The 15256-nt window shown below is 40.2% G+C and overlaps 1 protein-coding gene across 1 annotated transcript in view; it reads right to left on the minus strand.

Annotated features, from left to right (window-relative positions):
• Positions 1-4065: 4065 nt before the first annotated feature.
• The window catches only part of COL9A1 (collagen type IX alpha 1 chain), an 83055-nt gene continuing 71864 nt past the window's right edge, over positions 4066-15256 (minus strand). Inside the window, 3 exon segments of the mRNA XM_032340388.1 lie at positions 4066-4841; positions 4843-4988; positions 13427-13504. Coding sequence (XP_032196279.1) covers positions 4773-4841; positions 4843-4988; positions 13427-13504 — 293 coding nt within the window. The 3' untranslated portion in view covers positions 4066-4772.

Genomic DNA, 15256 nt, shown 5'->3' on the forward strand with positions numbered 1-15256 from the left:
GTGTTCACATAATACAATAATGAGTGATATATGGTACAACTCAAGGAGTTAGCTACTTGCTTCATGAATTTGTCGAAAGTGAATATTAACTTATGGGGTTCTTCAATAAGAATTAAGTTCATCAGAAGGGTGTGTGTCATTTGACCATAATAAGCTTATGGGTGTAAAGATGCTAATTAATTTGCAATTTTTTATTTTGCTGTATTATTTAAAGTATATTTTAGGGATGAATATTTTTCGGTGTATTGATATATTTAAATTCAGATTGTTTTATGGCATATTTTATAACTATTTATTTTTAAAATAACATTTAGGGTGTATTTTTTGCCCATTTTGTTCTCTACCTTACCTCATCCAACTATTCAAGATTTCATTCGACATACTCAAGTTAAGTGGAATGGCACTGGTTTTATTCCAAATCCCACTTGGATATAACGTTTTGAGGCCTTGATTCCTGTATGTCCATGATACATAATGAGCTTTTCACTTATCTTAGCAATAAAGGATTTAACCCTAAATCAAGGAATTCTGAGGTGCAGTTATTAACACCGTTTCTGCTCTTCACCACTTCACCATGCCTCATGGCTGAAATCCACATTTCAGCTCCATTCTGGGAGGTCTCAGCCACAAAGATACCCCAAAAGCACTTGTATGTCAAGTGTGAGCCACAAAAATGTCCAGGATACTTGTAACTTGGACTGTTGCAAGGTTCATGTTTATACCATGCTGGAGATGATGTTTTTGCTTGTCATAAGAATCAGTGCTTAGCTCATAATAATACGTTTATTACCCATCTCCCTGGCAGCTCATAAAAAGCCTAGTCTAATGATTGTGGATAAAAATTACAAGCAGAAACAAGTCAGAGAGCAATCCGTCCTTTGCAGCTTTTGTCCCACAAAAGTGGTCTCCTCATTAAAATCATATAAGATTTATTGGTATATAGGGGCCTGAGCAAGAGAATAAATATCACAGTTAAGTTTTCTCATAAAGTAAGCTCTTACATCATTAATGATGTCAACAGGCAATAAGAAGTTAAATACATAGCATGTTTCCTTAACTGAAATTAATCACATCAAAACACGCCAGTGGATTTACATGTCTGTTTAGACTGGGAAACGCTTTACATAGGTCTTAACTATTCTCATCTTCAGGTCTCCTTATGATAAAAGAAATTTAACCAGGTGCTCTCTAAGGAATATTCTTAAGTCTTTACACACACAGATCTTCAAAATAGAGGCCAAAGACACATTCAAATAAATCTTAAAAAGAAAGGTAGTTTCTTGGAGCCAGTTTCCCTCATCTGTTCTCTCTCTAGTTAGTCTTAGAAAACTTGTTGGAGTCAAGAGTTAAACGTGGAAGCATGTTAGGGGAAAGTTAGCATGGATTTATGAAGACTAAAAATAATATCAGCATCCTCTTTCTAATAACTGGATCTAACAAATAGATTACACTTCCCCTAGTTAATCACTTAAAGGGCATTTGAGCGTGTGTATTTATAGTCCTACATTGTAATGGTTAACGAATCGTGATTTAGTATTTACTGAGCCAAATGCACTTAATACCACCATCCCAGATCGCAAGCTCACTGAAAAGGGTTAAGTACACCACTGAAAAGGATTTGCTTTACCCAATGAAAAAAAGTCTTGACCTATACTGATTGAGCACAAATATTCTTTAATTAAAAATAGTTGAAACCATTTATGTCCACTGCAAAATCTGTAAATGGCAGAATCACTAGTTTGCTAGTATTTTTTTTTTTTCTCATTAGTACTTTTCACTCCTTCTGCCAGGGCTAAGAGAAAAAAAAAAAAACTTTCTTGATATTTGGTATGATCTGATGTATTTTTAGTGATCCTCTCCATATACTGGTTTATTTTTAAACTCATAGATACATGCCAGAAACACTGCCGTAGCCAAAATATCAAATAATACAGTCGGAGGTGGTCTTCTAAAGCAGGGATTCACCTTAGCTTATTTCAGGTAGCAAATAAATCAGATTTTACTAATGATGTTTAAGAATAGCAATACTTATTTAGACAGCTGGGCATATAAAGTGTCTATAATCAAATCAATGACATAATTGATAGACTACTAGTTCAGACTCTTCTGCTAGACAGAGGTCAATTATCCCAAACCATGCCCATGAATTTATGTACTCAGTCAACCTGGGAAGTGATTTCTGTGGTTCTTAACCAAGCTGTCAGATATTTGGGGTGAAAATCATATCATAATGCCATAGAAGAACTGTCTAGAAATAAATCAGTAATCATTTGCCCTTGAGTAATATGCCAGTTTCTAACCAACCTTAATTATTCACACACTCTTCTCTCAGTGAGTGCTCTAGGTGACACTTCACCCAACTCTTAAACATATCTCGAAGAGGTTTGGAGCTTTGTGTTTTGCTAGAGAGAGAGATTTGGCTTAATTAAATGTTTATCAACTCTCTTCCATTGGAGAGGATTTGCTGGATGCTTGTCTTTGCAATTTCTCAGTCAAGTATTTACTGCTTCTGTAAACTATTTCACTTAACTGAATTTACAATGGATTGTTCCCACCATTTGGAATGTGCTAGTTTTGCATAATCTATTTGTAAGTGGCTGTTTCCAATATTGCTTATGGTATCCGTGGGGCTTGTTGTACAGCCTTTTATATATCAAGTTTGTAAAACAGTTGAATGAACTGTTCTTTGAAATTTTATTTTTTAAAAATTTTCTTATGAATACAATATTCTAGAACTGGGAAACATATTTATTTGGTTATCTAGTTTTTCTTTTGTTGTATTTGATTCTGTCACTCCAGTTAGAATAAAACCATCTTTGTGGAAAGACAAAACAATTTCTTTGCATTTATTTGGTTAGATGTTGCAGCACCTAAAAAGGTTTGCCATTTATATAAAGATCATTTTAAGTAATAATGATGAATCTCTCTATTTCCAGAACTTCTCTATTCCACATGAAGGAAAACCATCCTTCTCAATGTGTGTAAACGGCACTCATTACGCAACCAAGTTAGGATCATTCTCCTTAAGCACAATCCATGTTCAAATAACAGAACTAGATGCTATAAGCAGTTTTAAAGAAATCCAGGTTGGGGGAGGGGAGGGGAGAAGGGAGTGCCTGGATGGCTCATTCCTTAGAGTATGCAACTCTTGATCTCAGGGTCATGACTTCAAACCCCACACTGGGTGTGGAGATTTCTTAAATCAATCAATCAATAAATCTTTTTTTAAAATTAAGGAAATCCAAATACAAATTAAATAATGATTGGTTTGGTCAAACAAATAGGGCTGAAATTTTTAAATATATAGCAAGTATACACAAGAAAAAAAAATTGGTATCAAAGATCCTATTGGAGCTCACTCCCCCTTGACTTGAGAGAATTGAATTCCATAAACCAACCAAGGATATCGACTGTTTTGAGCACTGTGCTATGCCCCCAAGAGAAGTTACTGTGACATAAAACTAATATATTAAGTCTGATCAATAGTTTAAAAAAATGTCGATAAAACAGCCATCTGTGTGACTATGTAAATAGCAATAAAGTGCTTGAGTGGTCAGGCAATACCTGTCTTATAGGTCAGAACCCCGTGCTTTAGCTGAGTTGTCGTTATAAAATGTCTAAGAAAAATGGTGAAACATAAATTATTTTTGCAGCAGTGAAGTTCTAAATAGGAAGGTGTTAATGAACCATTGAAACAAAAGCAGTGGTTCCTAACCGAGAAACAAGCACGGAAGTGGTCTGTGAGTCTGAAACAGTCTGCAAACATGTTTGTCCATATGCTCTCATGTGTTTTCCTGGGATGATGGCCCCATGGCTTTCATCAAAATTTCAAAAAGGTCCTTGAAGCTCTCCCTAACACTGTACACATATAAAGGAAGAACTTCTCTCCCCAGGGTAACACCCACCAGGGAACAGGAAGGGCTTTTTAATTTCTCCATAGGAAAAAAAGCACTAACATTATAACCATACCTATAGAAATACCAGTCACTAAAAATTTTTCAAAGTATCTAAATAAGTTCAGTGACTTCATCGAACACGATTATTTATAAGAAAACATGCAAGAGATTAAGAAATCATGTTTATTTCTTCTTTGGTACAACCAGGGATTTTACCTCAAACCTTGAAAATAAATAACCTCGTTAAAACCGATGAATGGCAGGATGTTAAAATTCCTCCTTTGCTTCACATAGAAGAGCTCAAAACATTAATGGGCTTGGGAGACAGTACAGTTCAACAAAAATCCAGGCACTACAAAACCGGCACCTGGCGGCTGAGAACCGTGGCGGGTAGCACCTGGGAGCACAGGCTGCTGGGCGTTCTAAGGAGGTTCCAGCAGGTCTGATAATCCTCTGTATAACCCAAACATTAATCTGAGAACATCTAAATAAAAGAGGAAAAGAACTACTCCGGCTAAGGAAAACCAAACCAGTTGTCCTTCTTTATTGGCACCTTGGCCCACGATGTGTCCCATACGCACAGCGCGCTGAATTCAGTTCAACGCCCCGGGAAGAGGAGTAGAAATTTATTTAAAGAGAGGGTTTGGGCGGGGGGGTTGTGGTTGTTTTGTGTTTTGTTTTTTGTTTTTTTTTTTTTTTAATCTGATGACTCTCCTGTCTACTCTCCAAAGGCAAAGAAAGAGGACTTATTGAATAGCACCATTGTTTTAAATCCGTCAAATAAGACTTAGGTAATAACGTTGAAGGTAATGCATTGTCGTCTCCTGCCTCGGCTTCGGTGGGGTTTCTCCTCCACGCTCCTTTGCCAGGCACGGTTTATGCAGACAGCCACGCAGCACTAAGCTTTTCACGGATCGGGCCCTTTGCTAAATGCCCGTTGCCCAGCCTGCAGGGTGCAGGAAGCTGGCTCGCAAAACCCAGGAGGGCCAGGAGGGCCCGGGGGGCCAGGTACCCCGGGAATTCCTGCCACCCCTGGGGGCCCTCGCTCGCCATCCCGGCCGTTTCTCCCGTAGCTGGCAGGACCTGGTTCACCTGAAACACAAACGGTTGCACATGTGAACAGGAGAACCCCGACGGCAGTGAGCTGGCCGCAGCGCACCCACCCGACTCCCTCCCGCAGCCCAGGGCCTTAGGAAGTGCTTTTGGAAAGGATGGATGAAGACCGATGATGATGGTAAAATTCCTTCACTGGACTTGGGTTTCTGAGAAATTAAAAATGAAAAGAGGCCTCAGCATCTCCAATAGGGTAGCCTCTGGTCACACAGGTCTATTGAGCCCTGACATGTGGCTAAGTCAAATTGGGATGAACGGTAAGAGTGTAAAACACACCCGGACTTTAAAAAGTGAATGTAAATTTTATATTAGTGTAATTGTTATTAATGTAATTGTTAGCGTAAATGTTATGTTAGTCGCCATCATAGTGTAAAATGTTTAAAATAGATTTCATTAATAATTTCTGTTCTTATTACATGATAAAGGGATAATATTTTAGACACAGTGGCTTAAATAAACTATTATTAAGATTAATTTCACCTGATTCTTTTGACACTGATAATGTGGCTAGTAGCAGGTTTAAAATTATGCACACAACTCTCCTTGTGGCTCACATTGTATTTCTCCAGTAGCCTCATCCCTACGAGGCGAGCAGTCTCCAGACAGGGAGTACGACTGCAGCGCAGTGGTTAGAAGCACAGGGTTTAGAGGCAGAGAGCTCTGAGTTCTTGCTCTGCCATTTGTGAATAGGGCGGCATTAGCAAGTCGTGAATCTTTCAGTTTCTTTATCTCCAAGATGGGATGATATCTTCCTTAAAACTAAACTCCCTGTCTGAAAGCCTCTACTAAGTAGGGGCTATCTGATTGTGAGGATATCACTGATGGATGTCTTAGAAGCCTGTGCAGTGCACCTGCAAACTTCCCAGATGTTTTCCCATCAGGGGTTCACCCCTGGGTGAACTTTATCATGGCCTGCGTTCCTCGGGAGCATTTTGTTCCCTTTGTCATGTTCAAAGGTTGTTTGGTCACGCCGTGGGGCACATTCTCTGAGGCAGGGCACCCCATGGCAGGGAGGAATTTCTGCTGAATGCTTACCCACCCCACCGCATCACACCAGCAGTGTTTTCCCACTATTAGCGTAAAAATGGCAGGAAGCAATCGGTGTGAGACAAATTGTATGTGCCATGATGATACCATTTTAGAGAGATCCTCTTTCCATCTCTGCCCTCCTACCTGGGCCGTTCCGCTGAAACAGTGGACATGTTCACTTATGTATCTGCTTAGATTCAGTTACTTTCCTTCTTTCTCAGTGGTTTTAGTTTTCTTTTTCTATTTTTGTGGTCTTATTACACATGTCTTTTATTGGTCTTATTATAGTGGTCCAGTCTTACTAAATGATCTTATTACATATATCCAGTCTTATTACATGTATCTCACATACTTTCATTTACTCATTTTATTTATTTATTTTACTTTTTTTTTTTTTAATTTATTTGACAGAGAGCACAAGTAGGCAGAGCAGCAGGGAGAGGGCCAGGGAGAGGCAGACTCTCCACTGAGCAGAGTGCCCTACCTGGGGCTCAATGCCAGGACCCTGAGATCATGCCGAAGGCAGACATCTAACTGACTGAACCACCCAGGCGCCCTCTCACATACTTTTAGAAGGAAGATAGATCAGATTTTATTTTACATATAAGATCTCATTCTACCTGCGATGCTTACAATTAGATCCACACAAAGCAAGAATATAGAATAACACATTATTAAGTTTGAATTATTATCTTTGATTCTCTCCATCTCAAGCCTATAGGTAAACAGAGAAATAAGTGATTTCCCCTAATCTATCCCATAAGCCTCCATTTAACTATATTAAGTTGTAGTGAAGCAGATGATTGTATTTTCCTCTAAAGACAAGGGCCCTGAGAAAGTTTTTCCCTAATCAAGAGCACCTGTAAATAAATAAGCCTCTAGCAGAGCCTCTCCAGGTCTCCTGACACAAAGTGGTTGTTCAAAGTCGCTTTGAAGGTTTAAAGATAGGCCAGAAAAAGATGCGCATAAAGGGTAACTTTCACACACCTTAGGTGCAGCAATGTTCCCATGGAGACATACCATGTCTGCTTTCACAAAATCAAATCAGGATGAAGAGGAGAAAATGCCTAAAGGAAAGGTCACAAACCAAATGACCACGGAGGCAGAGCGGATAAGGCAGATCAGGGTAGGCGAACAGGGCGGAACCCAGGAGCCAACCCCTGTTTTTGTAAATAGTTTTAGAACAGAGCCATGGCCATGTGTGTATGTATCACCTACAGCTGCTTTTTCACTACAAGGGCAGAGCTGTCTAACTCCCACAGAGACCACAGGGCCCACAGATCCAAAAACTCTGGTCCTTCCCGGAAAAAGTCTGCTGACCCTTAAGGAAGTAAAGAAATGGCCCTGGATTAAGAATGCCTTGCTGTCTTTACAAGAAGAAAAGTGATAACGCAGGTCTAATGAAAACTGATCTAACGAGAAGTCCCACCTCAGTGGTAGGGAGGCCACAGGGAGGACTGAGGCCTGTGGCAGCTCTGTTCCAGCCCACAGCTGCCACGAGGGAAGACAGGCCAGAGCCTGCAGAACCTCTGATAATTGTCAGGGAAAGCTCGAAGCTGAATTCTTGAATAGGTCTCTGTTTCTAAACCTTAGGATTCAAATTTTTATTGAACATTTGTAGAACCAGCCACGTGCCTAAAACCTTAAACTTAAGGGAATTTATTCTCTACTACACACCAATATTAGAAATCAGAAGGAAAGCTTTTTAGGTTTTCCTATGTGGTGCCCCATCACTCCACATTCCAGGAGAGGTTTCTCACTTGCTGCATTTATTCCAGATTCCTGCTCATCCTCTGAAGAAAGAGTTGATGAAGCCATCCTGTGTACCCTCAATTGATTTTATGTAAAGCACATCTAGTCCAATTCTCCCTTGGGCAAACACAGAAAGTGACCTTTGGGAGCGTTTATGATGTCACTGTCATCAAGGTCGTCCTCTTCATCAACACTTACAAACTATTTCCACTTTACCATGGCCATGAACTGTGCTCAGCGTTGATCCTATTCTCCTCTTGTGTGAACTGAGAGTTCAGAAGGCTAAATAATCGTCCATTGTCACATAGCTAGAGGGTGTTGCAGCTGGAAACAAGGGCTCTTCGCCGCCCCTCCAATCCAGCCTTACCCCCATAGCCACGGATGAGCTAATTCTGCCGCGGTGTGTGCGCCACTGCGCATGTGCATGCGTGGGCCTGCACGGCAAGTGTATGTGTGTGTGTGGGGGGGTGTTTTTTCTTTAATTCTTTGCACCTGAATTGACTAGGACGTAAAAAAAGGTACAATCTACAAAAGTAATACTGATTCTTCTGGAGCTCTATGTATCCTAAGAAACTAAAGATATTTTTACTGAGGTTTTTGTCCTGTAGAAATGACCAGGGGAAGAAACCAGGCGTCACATAACAGATCGTCAGTGTCCGGTGAGCCCAGACCCTGGGCATTTACTCTCCAATGTTCTTGTTACTGTTTAGGAATGTACTTTTGGGGTGACACTAGGTCACAGTCCAAATCATTCAAGAAGTCCAGCAGCTTCATTAGCAAATATCTGTAAACTAGCCTCCAACTCCTCAGAAGAAAACAGACCTGAAGTGTTCTCATTATGCTTTGTCTGCCTCATGGGTGTGTTAGCTGCACTAACCAGCTAATGATTACACAGTTTTCTGAAATTTCAAGGGCCTATAAAAATGTTATGGCCAAACAGTGTTATTTTTAAAAATAATGTGTTATTCTCTGTGTGAACACTAGAGGGTAGTCATGTTACACTGACAGAGACCAGTACCCCCTGGAACATTCTGAAGGATCTAACACGTGGGGCAGAGTGAAAGGGACCATATAAAGGCCTTAAAAAAAACCACCTGCAAGTAATTTTCAGCATTAATTTATCCACGGGTTATGTAAAATATGTGTCAGAGACTTCCTTACAGTTCTCACCTTATTCTGAAGCTTACTTTTGTGGTGTTTAACAAAGCATATATGTTTAAGGAATTGGCATAAAATGGTTTGTGTATTTAAGATCCCCACGGCCAAATATAATAGTTGCAGTGACAGAAATAGGATAAATGGCTACTGCTAAACCAGGCTACACTGAATGTGCCTTTGGTCTGGGGCTTGTTGGGGGTTTTTCCACTCAGTATTCGCAAGTAAAGCTCACCTCTGGGCAAATTTTGCCTAAGAAACCTAAGTAGCCCAGTTGCCTAGCATGACCCTGTACAAAGCCAGATCTACCCTTCTCTCCTCATCCCAGAAGGGAAAGCATGTCAACCCACAGGCCACATTCCTGGTGGTCACAAACTTCTGTGTCCTTATCTAACTGGCTTCTTCCCCTCATGAGTTTGAATGCACAGTGGAGATCAGAACCTATTCTTAAAATGTTTCCTTAAAATCCTCAGAGCGGCAAGGAACTGGTCCCAAGCAGGCAAATTCAGAGGCAGCAGGCGTAGAGGGTTACTTTTAATGAGACAACCCAATCAAGCAATACCACCAAAGGCCTGTGGTAAGTAACTGAAGGTAGGGGCAGGGGGTTGAGGGCATCTAAAGCCCCAGGGATCTCTATTGTGATCTGCTCTGCTCTGTGAGAGACAAAAAGGAGTCAAGACATTAAATGGTTATGGGACATGCTGAAGTTACATGGCTAGAGTGGCAAAGACTAAACTAAAGACAAACGTGACTGGAGAGCCAGCTCAACATTCTGTCTACTACATGAACCTGGACCTAGAAAGTATGAATATCTGCCTCTGTCACTGATTACCTAAGAGACCTTTGTCAGAGCAGGTGACCTTTGTAAGTCTGTATTTTCTCAAACACAAACAGAGGAATACAAAAGGATCATAGCTAAGTTTGCAAAATGCCGGCCATATGCCAGGCACTGTTCTAAGTGTTTCACATGTATTCATGTGTATGTAGATCTTCCTGAATAACTCTAGAGGGTACATGTGCTTATTAACCTTGTGACACGGAGGGGAATGGAAGCGTCAAGAGGTGAGGTAGCTCCAAGGAAGTGACAGCGCAGTGTGTGCACCCTGCCAGCCTGACTCCAGAGCCTGTCCTCCCTAAGGACCCATTCTGCCTCCCTCGGGCTGTGGGAAACAGACTGGAGGATATGGAAACTTCTTAGACAAAGAGCCCTACAGCCAATCTGCATGGGGGTTTTAATAATGATCTATGGTCCATATGAAGCAGCGTACCATCACGGCCCAAAGGGCCACTAAACACTAGACACTGATATGGAAAGGAGACGAAGAACTAAAACTAACTACAAAGAGCAAAGGAATTCTGATAACTGATAGATAATTAATGTATTAGCTACCTTTTTTTCAAATATATCCTATATCAGATATGTTTGCGTCAGAAAGAATGATCACATGAAGTTTTTTCACCCAGGAGGATTTAAGTCCCAAATCCAAGTCCCAGTAGAAGACAACAAGGAAAGTTGCAGGATATCCTGTTCTGCAGGAGGTTTATTTTAGGTACCAGACAAGACCCTGCACAGAGTGCTATTGGAAGTTCCTCCAGGCCCTAAAGTCCTATTACTATTACCTTTGTGAGAGCCCAGAAACCACATTTCTAATCACATTCCAGGTTCTGCCAGGGAAATTAAAAAGCCCAGCCTCTCAGTGGACAGTGAACTCGTTTAATAATTTACTGTGAACCAGTACTTAGCATTTATGATTTGGAGTCGGAAGTCACCCAATGTCATAGAGCTAGTAAGTGACAGAGTCGGAATTTGAACCCAGGATATCTGAACTGTGGAGCTCCAGATAGCTCATTGCCCAGTACGAGCTTAAGGAGACGAATGACTCAAATAGCTCTTGTTTCGGGAGTGATGGATTGGGGAAATTGTCAGCTAAGCGTATTCATAGCGTAGACGAGAGAATGTGAGCTGACCTAAAAACCAGAGAAAACCAAAGCACCCAGCTGATGCTTCGAGGTTTGGGGGGAACATAAACCCTTTGTGCCTGTGCACTAAAGCACTTGCAAAACTGTGTGCTTTTGAAGAGTGGCCCAGGCTTTTAAAATATAATCTGAAACTCAGATTTCCCACTAAATATCCTCTCAAGGGAAATATAATAAAAGCCCAGATTTCAAAGTGTACCAGGAAGCAAGGGACCAGGACTGGCAAGAGGCAGAAAGGAAAAGGCAAAGGGCAGGTGCCCCAGTCCTGAAATAGCCAACAACCGTTGTTAACAAAGCATATTTAAGTATTAAATTCAAGACCAGCTATAACAAATTCATTTTTTCCTAAGGGAGACAAGATGGGGACCAGGCAGAGCTGCCAGGGATGAGCTTGTCCTGCCTTAACCATTGTGCCCAGCACAAGTCTGAGGAACTAAAAAGCAAACGAGGGACGCCCCCTTCTGGGAGAGCAATGGCCCCAGAGCACAGGGGAACCGGTCCGGGTCAGATCCAGCAACTCTGACTGCAATTACTGCAGATGGAGACTGACACGTCCCCTCGTGACAGCCTGGGGCACTGCAGGTACAGAGCTGGGTCTGCCTCAGTCTTCCCATTTGAAACCCAAAACATGGTTTATCAACAGAGTGTTGGAAACTAACAGTCACCAGAAATGATCATCTATTTCTGCTAAAGGAAAATCTCGCCAAGAATACAAGTTGCTGGTCTGCGAAATGTTACATGATCTGTCAACAAAGTGGGAGAAGAAGAAATTGTAAGGCAATCCTATAATATATAGATCATTAAATAGATTGGAATGATATTTTTATCAGCTTTAAACCACCTATTGCTACCACTGATAAAGGAGGAAAGCACTCAGTAAGTTTTATTTCCGTTTCCTCTACTAAACATCCATGAGTGGATGCAGAATTTATCATACACTAAAATCTTCTCTTGGTCCCGTGTAGCTTCAACCAGATTTTCTTTCCTTTTCCAATCATAAAAACCTCCTTTTCCAATCATGAAAATTTATCAATTTGTGAAAGCATTTTGACAGACCCATGAATCACAGTTTTGCATAGCAGTGTTTGAACCGTCTCCAAATGTATTCATATTTTTTTTAAAAAATGTTAATGAGAGAGCAATTCCCAGGAGCAATGAAATGGATAATGAGAAAGCAGTGATGTTTTTGGCTGCAATTAGAAGCATGATTGAATAGGTAAGCCTGTCAGAATTGGAAAATGAGCATTTCTTTTTCTACATTCCCCTACACCAAGTTTTCCAAATCCACTGTGGAAGCGTGGACCACCCTTTCTCGGCAGATCCTCTCACCCTGATTCCCAGCGTTCGCTGGGAGGCTACATATCATTCAGGCGCTTAAACCGAAGTGACTTTCTGTGCTGCTTCTGTGGTGGGGCTGGTAGGCCATTTCCCAGAGGATGAGTGTGTGGCAGCTTAGGCTGTGGGGACAGAGTAGCCAGTGTGTAAAGATAGAACAGACGCCCAGTGTGCAAAACCAGGCTCTCCACACAGAGGCAACTTTGTCACCTCAGCCAGCACAGCTGTGATACGTGGCTCGTGCATGGTTCTTTGTGGCTATATGAATAGGAATGTTCAGGTTTATTTTATTTATTTACTTTGGATATGGGTTTCTGGAGGGTCTGGATATTTGAAACAGGAGCTTGTAAAATAAGACTTCGGTTACCCCCTATGCAACATGAGTAGTTTGAAAACTTGGATTAATTTTCTTGTTGCTCTGACTTTTTGGTCAGTTTGGGAAACTATCAATGAGGCTAACAACGGCTAGGACCTCATTCATTCAGAATTTTCTAACAAGTGCATTGTGGCTGGACCTTGACACGATTTTTTAAAGTCATCTATTCAAGAAATTAATATTTTAAGCCCTGACACTTGTTTTCTCATGAGGAACATAGGCATGAAGGGGCACCTGGGTGGCTCAGTGGGTTAAAGCCTCTGCCTTCAGCTCAGGTCATGATCTCAGGGTTCTGGAATCGAGCCCCGCATCAGGCTCTCTGCTCAGCAGGGAGCCTGCTTCCCCCTCTCTCTCTGCTTGCCTCTCTGCCTACTTATGCCTACTACTCTCTCTGTCAAATAAATAAATTCTTTAAAAATAATAAAAAAATTTAAAAAATTAAAAATAAACAGGAAACTATCAACGAGGCTAACAATGGCTAGGACCTCATTCATTCAAAGTTTTCTAACAAGTGCACTGTGGCTGGACCTTGACACAATTTTTTAAAGTCATCTATTCAAGAAATTAATATTTTAAGCCCTGACACTTGCTTTCTCACAAGGAACATAGGCATGCTTTACAATTCTTTTAACTCTTCCTTAAAGTTGGTCTTGAAAAATCTGTGCCAGCCGTTACTGAGAATTCACATGACAGGCATAAGTAATTAAAAGGCAAGTCTTTATAATGGTATCCAATTCAGACTGCGCACTCGCTACCAATTTCTCAACCCTGTGCTGCCGTATAACACACTTACCTGGGAGACCTGTTGCTCCAGGCAAGCCCTTCGGACCTCTTCCTGGAGGGCCACGTTCCCCTCTTTCTCCCAAGTCACCTGCATGTCATTAGAGAAATGTTATTTTTCTGTATGCTTATAAAAAGAAAGTTCCATATTTTTAGACTTTCAGCAGACCCAGCGTTGAGAAAGCAAAATCTCATGAAGTTGCCACAAACGAGGTTGTAGTAAATACATAACCAGGCAAAACATAAGTCAATTATATGAAGAGATCTAAGGGGATAAATCAAATAATCATATTCATTAAAGGATAAACAAACTAAAATATCTAATGATCAACATTCAATAAACCAAGAATCAAATGCTGCCTCCTTAACATGATAAAATGTATCTATCTCAACCGGAGAGTTAGGGTAACGCCTATTGGGAAACATGAGAAGCAGTTCCACTACACACACAGCATCACAGAGATGCCCACGTTATCATTAGTATTTGTCATTTAGTTTGAGAGTCGAAAACATCCCTCTTTTTAAGTGGCATCAGTGTGTATCTTAAATCCTTGAAAATCAACTCAAAATCTACTACAAGCAATGAGAGTAATTCAGTAAAGGAGCAAGATACAAAATTAATATATGAAAACCAGTTGTTTTCATATATACAAACAACCACCAGAACTAAGATGTAGTGAAAAAATATCCCATTTATGATGACAATTTAATTAATAACAAGGAAAAAGTTTAATCAGAAATATGCAAATCCAACATTAAAAAATTAACATTTCTGAAGGATACAAAAGGACTTGACAACTGTTCGTAGGTGGAATGACATCAACACAAAAAGGTGTTGACTTCTCCCTAAGATGAAGTTTCGTCATGTTCCCAATAAAAATTTTTTTAACCAAAAAAGGGAATTCTGAAGTTTGTACAGAAAAATGCATAAGCCAGAATAGCCACAAAAACTCGAAAAAGAAAAGGTATATAAGGGAATTAATCCTACCACGTATTAAACCAATTAACATGGTGTGGTACTGGTACATGAATAGATAAACCACTGAAACAGCCCAAAAACAGGTTTGGATACATAAAGGATTTTGTTTTGTAATAAACATGCCATCTTAAAGTGGGAAGCAGTCAAACAAGTCAATAAATGGTGTTTGAAAAAGTGGGAAGCCAGCTGGAAAAAAAATAAAGTTGAATCTGTTCCTCACAACATAATCCGGGACATATTACAAGTGGATCAAACATTTAAATGTATAAGAACCAGAAGAAAGCAAGGGAGAAATATTTTATAACTTCAGATTTGAGTTGGCCTTTCTGTTATGATTCCAAAATATGAAGAGTTCCTAAAATCTATACAAAAAGGTCAACAACAGTAAAAAGAATATATAAGCAAAAAAGCCACTAAAAGGAAACAAAAATAAGTCTGGAATATATGAAAAATTCCTTGACTTCACTCTCACATCAAAATAAATGGAAATTTAAAATAACACGAAAGCTACTTTGAATGATAAGATCGGCAAAAATTCCAGAGTTGAATCAAACATATGTTAGCAAGTATGTGGAAAAACACATCGTTACATATCGCTAATAAGACTGCAAACTGAGACAGTCTCTTGGAGGGTAATTTAAAAATATCTATCAAAATTACAAATGGTAGTACCATTTTACCTGGCACTTCCACTTCTGGGAATTTATCGTAGGAACATAAATGTTATGTTGATATTTACACAAAGATGAAATTGTGTGATCCACAGCAGCCTTGCGGTAATGGCAGGAGATGGGAAACTAAATGTCCACGAGAGGGTTAAATGCGTTATGCTACTCCTGCAAAATGGCATACTATGCAGCTATG

This window comes from Mustela erminea, chromosome 4 (assembly GCF_009829155.1).
Source record: "Mustela erminea isolate mMusErm1 chromosome 4, mMusErm1.Pri, whole genome shotgun sequence".
Lineage (NCBI taxonomy): Eukaryota > Metazoa > Chordata > Mammalia > Carnivora > Mustelidae > Mustela > Mustela erminea.